General features: G+C 42.2%; 1 protein-coding gene across 5 annotated transcripts in view; it reads left to right on the top strand.

The window, feature by feature from the left end:
• Positions 1-14,252, top strand: part of cadm1a (cell adhesion molecule 1a) — a 244,629-nt gene that overhangs the window by 175,449 nt on the left and 54,928 nt on the right. For all 5 annotated transcript variants that reach the window (XM_028984677.1, XM_028984676.1, XM_028984674.1 and 2 more), the window contains 2 exons: positions 4,884-5,030; positions 12,241-12,393. In XM_028984677.1, the coding sequence (XP_028840510.1) occupies positions 4,884-5,030; positions 12,241-12,393 (300 nt within the window). The remainder of the gene's footprint in view (positions 1-4,883; positions 5,031-12,240; positions 12,394-14,252) is intronic.

The following is a 14,252-nucleotide window of genomic DNA, read 5'->3' as shown; positions in this document are numbered from 1 at the left end:
CAGTTGAAACGTTCAAGCTGGAGTGTAATGGCGATGTACCACTCGGAGCGGCAAAACATTCCCACAGGCTTTTTTCAGCAGAGTTGCATCAGCTCAGTCGTGATGCAGGCGTGTGTGCCATCGCGGAGGTGGGTGTCACGCAGCCATTACCTGATGCCCATTGCAGCAGCTCCTCAGAACTTACATAACCCTCAAGACACCACTAATGCACAGGCAACATTCCAGCAGAGACACATGACCCACACGCATTTGCAGCATCTAGTTTGTCCCTGGAAACAGAAAGAGATTTGAGAAGTGACATATGTCACGAAAGCAGAAGAAGTAAAAGAAGAGATACTTTAAAATCATGGATCTCTCAGAGAAGAATTTCTTGCAACAATCAGTGCTACATTAAAACTACCAGCCATAGATTGTGTAAGAATTACTTTGACCAGTCAAGGCATGGAGTCCACAAAATGGACAGGGTTAGTGAATGTGTTTATTTTGTCATTGTGATTCACAGCTAGCATCCACCAAAGAATTGTCCTCTGCATTCAACTCTTCACCATTGGGCAGTGGGCAGCCATGAACGGGCCCCGGAGGTGGTACTTTGCTCAACCTTGACGGTTCCAGATTTCAACACGCAACCTTTCGGTTACCAGTCCGCTTCCTTAGCTCTTAGGCCAACACTGCCACTGCCCCAAGGCCACTGCCCCTGTATGTTCTGAAAGCTGTGAGCTGGGGCCAGTACAGGAATTTTGGTGGATGAGCAAATACCTCTGAATATTTTTTTTTGGTCCTGAAACCATTCCGACCATGTCAGTGTGACAAAGTCAGGAAGGGATCTGTCTGGCACCAATCTTTAGGTGGGTGGTACAACTGTATGTTGTATTTTGAGATACTTGGTTTGTTGGTCATCTCCGCTGCTCAGCTGCTTGGCCTCCGAGGCAGTGAATGAAACCGTATTTGAAAAAAGTGGTGAATTTTTGTAAATTATACAATCATGCCATGTTTTGTGTGTGCACAGCGGTATGTGGGTGTGTGTGTGTTTATCAGTGTGTATGAATTTGTAGCGTCCTTGTCTGACAGCTTTAATCTAGACTAAAATGATCAATGTTCTGTGTTAGTGCTTTTGAATGGCGGTAATTAAATCCAAAGATAATGTCGCAGATCTGTTTGTACAAGTTATGCAAATTAGTGTATACAAATGCGGTGGTGCTTGTGCTAGACCGCTTGGTTGTTGATGCATGAACGAATAGCTAATTCACAGCAAATGGGTTTCTCTTGATGACTTCTGTCCTGCACGTCATCTCGATTGGATGGAGGCTGTGTGGCTTTTCAAAAACTGCACAGGACTTCAGAAGTCCCTTTCACACAGTCACTGTGGGAAGATATTACTGTTTAGTTGACGGCTTTTGGTTATAATGGGCAATCTAGTTAATCACTTTCTGAAATAAAACAACACAAGTACAAGAACAGAAATGTAATTTTTTACTCTTCAGTCTATAGCCAGAAAACTGCTGTCTGTATGTATATATATATATATATATATATATATATATATATTTATTTGTGTGTGTGCGCGTGTGTGTGTGTGTGAGCCTGGAGAGGGATTTTGAATGGCAATTTTCCATAGAGTTGGACCAAGTGGTTTCCAAGAAACAGCACTGGTTCTTTCTATAAATGTCTACAATGTAACAAATGGAACACATATTACCATTATATGCATTTTTTAAATGACCTCAATAGCTGTTCACAAACATCACTCACTAAAGTGCACTTAAGTTTATGTTGTTAAACTCACTCTCTTTTTCCTGTGGCCGGTTTTTCTTTAGGGAATTGTTTAAGTGCTATAGAACTGGCTTACGTCATGCCTACATGCATTCATTAATTTTCATGAAACAGCCTGTGCACGCAGTTGTCTGCTTTAAATAAATACTGTTCTCTTACACTAGCTCTGTAAAAAAGAAGAATGTTTTAATTCCGACCCGTGCTGTATCCGTTTAACATGCTGTTGTGAGTGCATGCATTCCTGCAGGGTTAAATGTAGCATTTAGAAAAACCCTCTGTAAAAACATGTTATATACATTTTCATGCCATTTATTTAACAAACTATAGGCCATTGTGTGTTGAACTTTATGGTAAAAAATGACTTGATCCAGTTTAATCCATTTCCGAGCAAGGCTGCGATATAAGAAAATGCAAAAAGTCAAGCACTGCGAATACTCGATAGACATTCATATGATTTTTGAGTGACGTTGTAGTAACACATATAATGTTACTGGGCTCTAGACTGACCTTGTCACCTGACCGTTACATAAACAACCTGCAACCTGCTCCATTTGGTTTGTGACTGCAGGCTTCAGACAGTTTACCTTGATGCAGAAAGTGTCTTCTCCACTGCACATTTCCTGAATAGGTCAGCGCCCAGACAGTGACGGCTTTGGAGGGAGAGTTACATTGTTAAACCTTATCAGCATGCTGTCAAAAGCCTATCCCATATTCGGCATTACAGCATAGGCAGGTGGCATTTAGGCAGACAATGTCCTAAAAATTTGAGGTAAACGTGAGGTCAGAATCTTTGCCCAGCAGGTGAAATGCTCTGCTGAGTATGGCAGAAGAGCAGGGTCTAATAAGCTCACTAATAAAACTGCAATGGCATTTCTAAATCTGTCTGGGACTCAGCTTGGGATTTATACCTGTGGACAGTCAGGATTTTTTTTTTTTTTTTCAAATAATAGTAATAAATAACAGAGTAAATGAAAGGGTCTTATACATAGATCGATCAAATCTCCTAATTGAGAAGTTTGAAAGTGGATGCCCTCACCTGTGCTGTATACAAGGGCACCTGGCAGATTTATCCCTAGTTTTAGTACAGATTGCATCAGTTATGTTTAGGGTCAGGGTTTCTATTATATACCCACTTCATCTTCATCTTGAGGAGGTCTCCAGGAGGTCATGGCCGTGAGATCTTGTTTTTCTGAAGGTCATATGATTCCCACCATGTTCAGGTCATCGTCTTGGACTGTTTGATCATTTCGTCTCTCATTATCATTTTAACCTGCGCCACCGATGGTAAATGGTAAATGTTCTGCCGTGTAAACAGCTAAAAATAGACTACCCCAGTTATCAATTTACATCCGGCCCTCCTGTCACATGACTGTGCTGTAATAATCACAACAGCGTGATGGATGACCTGCACCATGTCTGCGTTTAATTAGCGCCGACTGACATCGGCCTGTTAACCGCGCGTGATTGATGAGGTTTCCTCATCATTAAACGAGGTGTCGCTTTAAAGAGAATAAAAAAAGAAATCTGAGACCTCAAACAAAGGCAGAAAAACAGCAGGGTCACCAGTTGACCCGGCGTCTCACTAAACATGTGGAAAATATGCCAAACGTGGGAGCAAGGCAGGCTGGGAGATGGCCGCCTCTGATATGTCGGCGTGAAGAGAAAAAAAAGTGCGCTCAGCCTGTGGCCACGTCTCCCATTATTTAGTGTCAGAGTGATCCCCACCCACAGATTGCAGGGAGGCTACACGCGAACGCGTCACCGTGACAACCGCTGCACCACCGGCGCTGTTTATGTGCCGCCTCCTTTGGTAACCTCGCAGGAAAGGTGGGGTGGAGGTCTGCATTAGCATTATTTTGAGCGGTCAGGGAGACCGGCGCCCCTTTTGACGAGTTGTCAGTACTGCTCTCTCTCTATCTCACGAGTTCCTTTTATTCTCTCTCTCTCTCTCTCTCTCTCTCTCTCTCTCTCGCTCTCTGTCCTAGTGCCTCTCCAGTCGTTGGCTGATTTAAATCAGTTTTGTTAAAGTGGCGGCACCAAACCGTCAGCGTACGAGAAACTGATTGCTTTCTCCACTTCCTCCTTAAATGACGAGGCTGACAACTGAGGAATGCAAATGACAGTCTGATCTGTTTTTTTTTTTTGTTTTTTTTGGATATGAAAATCTTACTGGCCTATTCACAATCTTCTCATTAGTTCTCGGGGGACTTGGGGTAAATATAGGAGTGTGTGTGTGTGTGTCAGGGTGAATTGATGCTGTCATTTATTTAATATTTTCTGCAAGAAAAGAAATAAGATAGAAAGGACCCCCCATCCCCCTTTTTAAATGGAGAACACAAAGAAGCTGTCTTGTTTAGACTCAGGTGACATTGAGATGGGAAGAGGACACAAACATGGTGTCTACTGTGCTGTGTTTGTTATCAGCATAGAGAAGAGCGCTGTGTGGCCTAAAGAAAAAAAAAAAACCTCAGGAGGATTGAGGATGCTGGAGGGTTACTCTTGACCAGAAACCTATATCATGCTGGGACTGGCTATACAGCGGGATTTATATTCAAACTCAGTAACACACAGGCCTGAAAAAAGACCTTAAAGACAAGGACAAAGGCAGGGTCTGTAACAGGACAAGACAATAACGTTATTACAACATTCTTATTAATAGTGTGATTTTGCCATTAATTGAGTATTGCTTATGCTCTGCTAAATATACAATTTACTGCATATAATTTTTATTTATTTACAGTGGTTTTACTTGATTGTATCTGTATCACCTTATCATGATCATTTAATGAAACCTTCATGATACAATGAGTTTTGTTAGAAATACTGTTCATTTGATATGTAATAACACATAAGCGTTGCTGTTGAACAATTGCTGCGTTTATGATGAAAGTCATTTGTGACAATAAATTGTTACAAATGATAAAAATTGTTACAAAAAGACTATTTGATTTCAAAATGCTCCCATGTTTGGCAAATGACATCTAATCATTTGCAATGAATTGTTTGGAGGATCTGACCATGGTGCTAATGGTAGGGTTTTTACTACAGTGTGCGGTTTTGACTTAACATCTCTTCTCCTCTTTTTCTCACCTACCAATCTTTCCCCAATCCAGTCCAAAGTCAGAACCTGGTGACGGACAACGTGTCGGTGGTGGAAGGAGAGACGGCCACGATCAGCTGTCGAATCAAAAACAATGACGATTCAGTTATCCAGCTACTCAACCCCAACAGACAAACCATCTACTTCAGAGAGTTCAGACGTGAGTGTCCCTCCATCTCACACACTCACGCACACTCCTGCACAGCAGAAAAAAGGCCATGCTGGCGGCCGGGGGGTCATCTTGATGTTCTGTGCCACTCGGAGGTTCTTGAGAAAACTCGCTCCATGTTGCCAGCATGCCAACCAATTCGAGTTGAATCCTCAGATTCGAGTTCTGAATGAAACTGAGAATCCAAACCGGAGGGAAATGCCTTGACATTTGATTTGTTTGTCTGTCCTGTTCACATAACTGTCCCGTCCTTCCATTTCATACATTTTTTTGTGTATTTTCTTTTTATCTTATTTTGTTGTCCGATCGTAGAGAAATGTTTGTTCTCGGTTGTCATTAGGAGGCTTTCCAGTTCTAGGCCGCCCCGGGCTCAGGTTGGCTCGGTAACTCCTGCAGAGAACAGATCTGACCCAGGCTCCCCAAAGCCCTTTCAGCTTCTGGCTTCCAAATGACCACCAAGTTAGCCGAATAATGAAGCGAGAGGATCTTACCTCCCGTCAGTCTGGCTTTTTCAAAGCCTGATTGGGCAGCTATTGAAGGCCAGGTAGAGGGCAGCGTAGGGTAACACATTCTCATCAAATTTGTCTTTTTTTCTACATTCTCTTTTAAATCACGGAGGTTTTTTTTCTTACGGGGCTTCTCCTAACTCATCATTTTGTCTTTGAACTCTGTACCATTAGAGGAGTCCAGGCACAGCGTTTTGGGTCTGTGTAAGGGCCGTAATTATCCCCCGTCTCCTTAATAAAACTTTGATAGGCTGCTCTCGAAGTAGCCTTGCCCGATAATCAAAATTGATTGCTGCCATTTAGGAGAAAGCGCATGTCCCCCGGAGCCTCCTGGATTAAACCACGGAAAACAATACAAATGAGACGCGGAAGGGGAGCAGACAAAAGGAAATGAGAGTGAGCATGAGGGTTACTGATCACTGGGACATACAAACAAAGGCATCTTTTTTTTCATTCCTATGTCTGATGTTATTCTCATTTATTTCCTCCACCTTGTATCTTCTCCATTGTGTTTCGGTAGCCTAATATCAAGGGGGAGCTGTGGACAGCAACCAAAGTTATGTGTATCAATTATTGAAAGCTCTTTGTGAACAAGTTAAAAAAAGCAGTTCCTTCCACCATCGTACAGAAATATATGGTACATGTATGATGTAAAGTGAGGCAATCGTCATCAGCCGTTCGGATTAAAAATATAATCTACGCTTCTGTGATAAACTACACAGGGAAATGACATACATTTTTAACCTTATGTGCTGTTACACTGCATTTCTTACTCTAGAGGGACAACCCACTTTCTCGTATGAAGCACATCATGATATATGATGCATTGGTGGAACACGTCTTCCCTGGGGGGGCACATATCTGGACACTTTTTTACCAAAAAATGTCACTGCATTCTATTATCAGCCGTTTTTCATATTTTCATCATGTAATCATGTCAGGGTGGCATATAGGGCACCCCCTAACAGCACCCTGTTCCATTGTATGGGCATCCATAGGGAATATTAGTTTTACACTTCTGTAAGGGCTTCTTTATTTGGCAACACATCACGTCTTCTCACTGAAAGGCCACTTATTAAGAAACCTCAGAGGAAACTCAGCAGTTTTTTTTTCATCTGAATGGCGGTCTATGGGGTGCTTTTTTTTTTTTAAATTGAGGGCACTTCAGTGATGCTTTTTCAACTGTGGCCGCACCAGGGGGGTTGGTGGCCAACCCTACCTCACCCCTGAGTGCACCAGTGATTGCAGGCCACCCCCCACTCTCAATGGGTGCGCGAAGGACCTTTGTCTAGGCTTGATAAAATAAAAATAAGCAATGTATATTCAACATGTCTTTAGGCTAGTCAAGTGTTTTGAAATGAAATGATGCTAAATCAAATGCCATTGCATTGACCTTGGTAAATTAAGCAATAAATCGCTGTTTTGAAATGCATATTTGGTTCATATTCACACGCGGGTTTATGGGATTTTCTTTATTTATAAAATGTCTGAAGGCCATTTTTGAATAAACTTAATAATGCCAAAATGTGAAAGCTGGAGAAGGGTTGTGAAATAGCAATTATGCTATTCAACCCACTTTTGAAACTTTATTGTATTGATTTTCCACTTGGCAAAAGAGTCTGGTCTTAATTTAGCCACTGATCTTGATTCAATATCACTTTAACCAGATATAAACTGTTTTCCAGTTCATAATTTCTCATAGAAAATTGTGTGGACCTCCGTTTATTTAGTAATTCTCCCAGGCTGTTGGTATTATTGTAATTCTGTTTAAATAATTTTGTAGTGATAGGGAAGCTCTCAAGATGCCTTCGATATAGCTTGTCTCGATTATCAACCTCTATTTCATCAATCTGATGAATTCAACAGGTTCCTGGTTGCAGATTACCTTGTACTGGAAAGCCTTTTATTAGAATCTGTGGCCTGTAAACGACACATTTCACAGAATGCCCCAAAAATACAAGCTAGAGCTCATCTAATTAGATTTTATTTGATATTTTATGCTGCAATAATCAGATGTGAAAATTCCATTATCAGCTCAAATGTAGAAGCAATAGGCTTTTTACAGTCGATGAATCACGTTGAACCGAGAAGCGGTTTTGCAAAACTCATAACCAGCAATAGGAGCTGAAATATCATTTTGGAGCAGGATTTATGTGCATTTAAAGGGCCAAATGAAAAACGAGCATAGAAAAGAGCTGCTGGGGGAAATCTGAAGTCGGAGCAGTAGGAGATGACGGCCGTGGATTTTCAGTGGGACCCCCTACCCAGTGTCACGAGTAGTAAGAGTACGCATCCTGAATCATGTCTGAATTCCTTAAACTCCTTCCACTGAGTTATTGTTCTTGGATCCTCCCCGTAGTCATTTTTCAACGCCAATTATGATTCTGTCTTTCTGTCGGCCATTTTTCTTCTTTAAAAAATGAGGGGAAGGTGGTCTGGGGGAGTCGCCTTCCTTGCTTGGCATCAAAGGAGAGTGGCACGGCGTGGTGAAATGCCTCGTGCTGCAGCTTTGACGTTACAGCAAAGGAAATCATCCATCTGCAGGCCTGGCTGGCCAGCTTTTTTTTCCCCCTCACCATCCATATCTATTATTCTGTCTGAACGTTGCTGTGCCTGCTGTGAAACTGGACTGTCTCACATTGTCTCTTTGTCCTCTTTTCCCTTCATTTCCCCTCTCTCTGTCTCTTTCTGTACATGCTGTCACACATTTCACAAATCAGGAGTCAATAGTGGTTTTCCTGTTGTACTGTATTTTCGCCATCTATTGAGAATACTAAATGTTAATAACTGATTTTGTGTCACTTGTCATTTGGCCTAGTGGAATTCTGCCTTCAGATGGGTATTCCGATTGTGAATACATGGAATGTGCATATTTACTTTTACTCTCCAAAATGGAGAAATTAGTAAATTAAAAGCTGCATTTTGAATTCTGGTACAGGATTTCTGCTGTCGTTGCACCACTAGTGATTTTTGATGATTTTGAAAATCCATTCCATTAATGACTCCATTAAGGTCAGCTCTGATTTCAATAATTAGCCTTGACCAAAAAAAATATAAATATGTATAAAAAAAAAAAACTGTATAGAAAGAGAAAGGAGGAAGCCGGAGGTATTTGTTGTTCTGTCGTCTGGGGTGATAAGCTCGGGAGGGTTCCGCTGGGCGAAGGCTCATTGGGCAGCGTGATCGATTGTGGGACACGCTGAGCCTTATTCTTCCCCCTCCCACACAGAGCTCGCTGTCGCTGGCAGCAACCGTTGTTTCCCGTCATGGGGGGACAGCCTCCTACGGCATCCTGGGCCCTCGCGGGCATACAAGCCTGTGTCCAGAAACAACAGCAAAAGGGCATGTTCACTGTCGGAGGCGCTGTTATTGGTCGCAAGTGTCGCCTCTTCTTTTATGCTGCTGTTGTTTTCCCCTCCCTCTCTCTATCTTTCTCTCTCTATCTCTATCTCGCTCCCTCTTTTCAACTCTGTACTTCAAAAATCATTGACCCGGCCTTTTCAGAAGAGCCAATAGCCTTGTAAATGATAGCCTCTGCTCTGAGGTTACATCTCCTCTTTCAGCTATTTTCTTTCGCCCACGTAGGGAGAGCGCTTCCGCCATCCACTAGAACGGTAAATGAGATGGTCGCGGGCCTTTGAAGCTTTTTTTTTTTTTTTTTTTTTTTAGTTTGTTTTGAGAGATAAACAGTGATTTGCATTTGACCTTTTTCAGGCCGCAGCCCTGCAGGTCTGACACTTGAGAGGGAACATAAATATTAAAAATTGCATCTTTATTTTCAGCCGATTTTATATTCATGTCAACGACTTTGTCAACCACTGATGTTCCCAGCACTTTTTCGGCAGGTTTCATTTCCATGCAATGTTCTGTCAAGCTGTGGTTATAGTGGTGAGGTAGTAACCTAGTGGGTAACACAACCAGGTTCAAACCCCACTTATTACCATTGTGTCCCTGAGCAAGACACTTAACCCTGGAGGACAGTCCCTGTAACTACTGATTGTGAGTCGCTCTGTATAACGGCACCTAAATTCTGCAAATTTAGTCCAATGTATGCCCAGTGTTGCTATGACAGTGTTTTCACTCTTTTTACCAGTTGCCCGGTTACATCACACACCCAAAAAAATAAATAAAAAATTAGCTTAGTGGCAATCGGCATTTTTGTTGTTGTTGTTGTTGTAAGCCTCACTTCTGGTACCTACACCCAATCTCACCTTCGGGTCAAGTACTGGTCCTAGTACTGGCAACCCTCATTCACACAACATCAAAATTACTTGGCTCCTGTAAAACTACTGTATAGGTTTAAAGGTTGTTTACTTGGTGCTGTTCAAAAATCAGCATTTGTCATGGTCATCTAAGCATTTGTGTTTTATACAAATGAAGAAATGACTGACAATGCTGTATTTTTTTTTACATATTTCTTACCTTTACATGTTCAACATCTACTGCAGTACCTGCTGAAATATTCATTCACAGTTTCAGTCCCTACACTGACACACTTTTCAGCTTCAACGCTGCTCAATATGCTTAAACTCCCTAAATATCTCCGTCACAGCCCGCCGGTGATGGGTTCATCTTTTCCCCCAGTCCCTGCACCTTCCTCTGTACACCCCAGTGTGTGCCTGCACTTCATCATCAGCTGAGGATGTTTATTCTCCTGCCGCTGTCCACCTGACTCTCAGTCTGTCGCAGCACTTTAATGATGCTGCGCTTATTATCAGTTAGAGTTACTACCTGCATATTCCCCCAATCAATAAGCCAAATTAAATAATTAGCTCTTCGCTGCCCCGTCAGCACAAGCCACTGCTTTTTAATGAGTCCCTCATTACGGCAGGGGTGCAGTAGGAACGCACACGGAAACACAACAACAACAAAAACCACCACCACCACCATCATCATCGCGATAAGGGGACAGTGCGGCCTGATTTTACAAGTCTTCAATCAATTAGACTGCATTTATTTCACATGCACTGGTGTCTTTCCAGGCTGAGCACACCTCAGAAGTCTGTACAGCTAATTGGCTGCACATTTATAATGCATTACGTTATATAATTTTAATCATTATAGTTATGTAATATTACATAACATATTACTTAAATGATACAAAATAATTGTCTGTGTGTTTGTCTGTGTGTGTGTTGGGGTGCTAATGTGAGGCCGAATGGAGGGGTTTTAGTGGAATTTGCGATGGACCCTTTCAGACCACAACAATGGCCTCATTCCCTTTCAACACATAAAAAACTTCTAGCCCATCTTTTTTCTGTTTCCCTCGCTTCCTTTTTGACACTCATGTGCCCATCTCACTCTCTCTCCCTCTCTGTCTCTCTCTGTCTGTCTGTGTATGTCTGACATGAAAGCTGGAGAACATGGTTAACCAGCTGGAACCCAGAACAATCAACCCCTCACATCTCCAAAATCTCTAATGATGCAGATTATTTCTTTATTTATGCCCTTTTTCCCCATCTCTCTCTCTCTCTCTCTCTCTCTCTCTGCCTCTCTCCCCCCTTTCTTTTTCTCTCTCACACAAACACTTACACACACATACTAAACCTTTCTCTCTATCTTTCTTATATTCTCTCTGCGTAGCTGCCTTTGTCCTACTGTCTTGTAGTTTATTCATTTATTACATATTAATTAATGCCCCTCCTTCTGTACCTCTGTTTCTCTCTCTTCTTCTTCTCCTTCACCATTTTCTTCCTCCCTGTGTCTGTCTCATACATTCTTTTGAGCCAGCGCGGGTGAGAACAAACACACTCAGGAAAGCTCTCTGTGGCGTAAGTGGCGCGCTGATCAGGATGGAATTTATCTGTGTGTGTTTGTGTGTGTATGTGTGTGTGTGAAAGAGAGAGAGGGAGAGAGAAGATGAGTGAGCGAAAGAAGCTTTCATCACCCACACACACACAGACACAGTCTCACACCAGCAGAGCAGGGTTTAATGGACTCCTCGTTATACTTTGGGGCAAGGATGGAAGACTTTTTTCACACTTTTAATTAAAAGAGAGACCCTGAACTAAACCTGAAAGTTGGAATCAACACCTTTCTATATCTGTGTGTATTTTCAAGTGTGCAAATTAGGTGTGTGGATCACCATTAAGACATATGGAACATTGAGGAGATATGGAGAATTAGTGTTGAAATAAGGGGAACGTTTTAGATTAAATAGAATGAAACATACACACAATTATAACATAATACATGTAGTCATATTTATATGAGTTCCATTTGGGTGGTAACATGTTTACAGGGTAATAACTATGTAAAGAATGTGATATTGTCAAGGGCACGAGGAAAGGAAAAGGATGCAAACGACTCTTAAATTCCGGGATTTAATCATATATTAACAGCATAGGGGACCCACACATAAATGCACAAAAACAGGGCAAAAGATGAATGACCGACTGAGGACGGGACATGACTAGGATACCTCTATACTCATCACAACATGTGCACACAATCCGGAAACATGAAATCCTGGTGCTTAACTTCAAGAAACAGATAAATGGCATCACTTCCACACAGAAGTGATGACATTTATACAGATGCTCAATATAGAAGAACACACACATAATGAGCACATGTTGCCCGCTGCTGTAATTTGAATAACAGCTCCAGCTAATGAACACACCCCTACTGATTTTCTAGACCAGATCTGTGGACTGATGAATTAAGTGTGTGTGTGTGTGTGTGCTTTTTTATAGCCCTGAAAGATGCCCGTTTTCAGCTGGTCAACTTCTCTGACAACGAGCTGCGTGTGGCGCTGTCCAACGTGTCGCTGTCTGACGAGGGGAGATACGTGTGTCAACTCTACACCGACCCACCGCAGGAGGCCTACGCCGAAATCACTGTGCTGAGTATGATACACGATCTGCACCTACCAACATACCCTCACACACAGTCACACACAAACAAAAAAGGTAGTCCTTAGCAGCGTCACACAGCCGTAACCACACACTAATGCAGTATCACAACACCACAAACACTCCCATACTAACAAATCACATAATAAATTCACACATACACATACATACACAGCGTGTGACAACTCTGTAACAAGTATTCATTGTCTACGTTGTGAGTGCTTGAATGTGTGCATAGCAGCCAGGCTGGGTGTGTGTAGCGTCACATTAAGCAGCTCCGGCTCCACAGAAGCCTTCAGCAGAACAATAGAAGAGCATCTGGTTTGTGTGGATGTGAGAGGGGCAGAGGGAGCGAAGAAGAAAGAGATGGAGAGAAGAGGAGCACGTTTCACAGGGCTGTGGGTCCAAGTGATGGAGAAGGGAAAAAAAGATGAGGCCAGAGAGGAAAAAGAAAAAGAGAGAGAGGGGAGACTGAAAAGAAAAAAGAGCAAGGAGCACAAAACAGAAAGGATGCCTGTGAAAGAGAAAGTGCAGTAGAGAGATGGAGAACCGTCGATGTTTAAAAAGGTCCCTGTGCTCTTATTGAAATTTCCATCCAAAATCAAGACAAATGCAGCACAGATGCTCGTGTTGTGGTTGCTTCAAGGTGACTTTGAAGGACATAACACAGAGGAAGCAGACTGAACATTGAACCTTGTGTGATTATTGTACTTCTTCACTTTTCAAAAATATTTTTTTTAACCAAATATGAATTAAATTGAAATGCCCAAAAGGGACACTTTTTTTTAAACTTGAGAAACATCAGTAACTTAATAGGCCAGATAATGTGTGAATGTACCTTGTATTGTACTGGTACTGTATTGTACTGGTTTATTGTGCCATTATTTCAACTTTACAGTTACTTTGATCCAAAGTGTGTAGTGTAGGTCCATGCTATAGGGGTGTTATGAGTTAGTAGAGGAGGTCTAGAGAAGGAGGGAGCTGATCTAATTGTGGTTATCATCCACCACCAGGGATCTGCAGAGTTCAGCCTAGAGGGGGATTCACCTTGTGCGTAGGGTCGGCAATACCAGCTGATGCTTCGTGGAGGAAAATGGTGGTCTAAGTGGATTACAGACCTTTATAATTGAGTTGAGCTTGATGGGTGAGGACCTACAAGAGAATAATTGATCTCAGTTTAATTTGGGAGGCAACGGGGTAGCTATTACAAGTAAAATAAAATTATATATGTATATATATCCGAGAAATTAAATGAATGTTGAGACTGCAGCTATGAATGTTGGAATACACATAACTTAAAACAGATTTCTGACAGTACCTGAAAAGTGCCCCCTTAATTCTGGCTACTCTTGCAGGCACCATGTTCTGAACTTCTACCAACTCTTCTCTTCTGAAACCTTTTGCTGCATCGCTTGAGCCTTGCTTAGGGACGAGTGGCTCGTTAAAACATGAACTGTCTCCCGGGCTTCGGCACAGACTGCAGCCACTTCTTTATATTTTGGTCCAGCCTTGTGCGCCTTGTGTCTTAAAAAGGACGCCCAGAAGCGTGGTGACGTCACCGCCAGCGGACGGCTGCTTTCTTCCTACATCTGCTTTGCTGCAGGCACTGAGTGCTTTGAATTTTGTCTTAAAAGCCCCGCATTGGTCTTATACAACCACAAAATTGTATCCTTTGACAGGGAAATGGTTTGTGATGGAGTGTGACTAGCACCTCCAACAGCAGTTAAAACGATCTAAATAAATAAATAAAGTAGCTCAGCTCCGGGCAGAAAGCTGCATTTGTACAGTGAATTGCGGTGGCGGCATCACCACCATGTTTCACCTGCAACCTGTTGAGATGGGGCGACCTGTTA

This window comes from Denticeps clupeoides, chromosome 6, assembly GCF_900700375.1.
Source record: "Denticeps clupeoides chromosome 6, fDenClu1.1, whole genome shotgun sequence".
Taxonomy (NCBI): domain Eukaryota; kingdom Metazoa; phylum Chordata; class Actinopteri; order Clupeiformes; family Denticipitidae; genus Denticeps; species Denticeps clupeoides.
The sequence above is the reverse complement of the archived record's forward strand: the minus strand, read 5'-3'. Positions and strand labels throughout refer to the sequence as shown.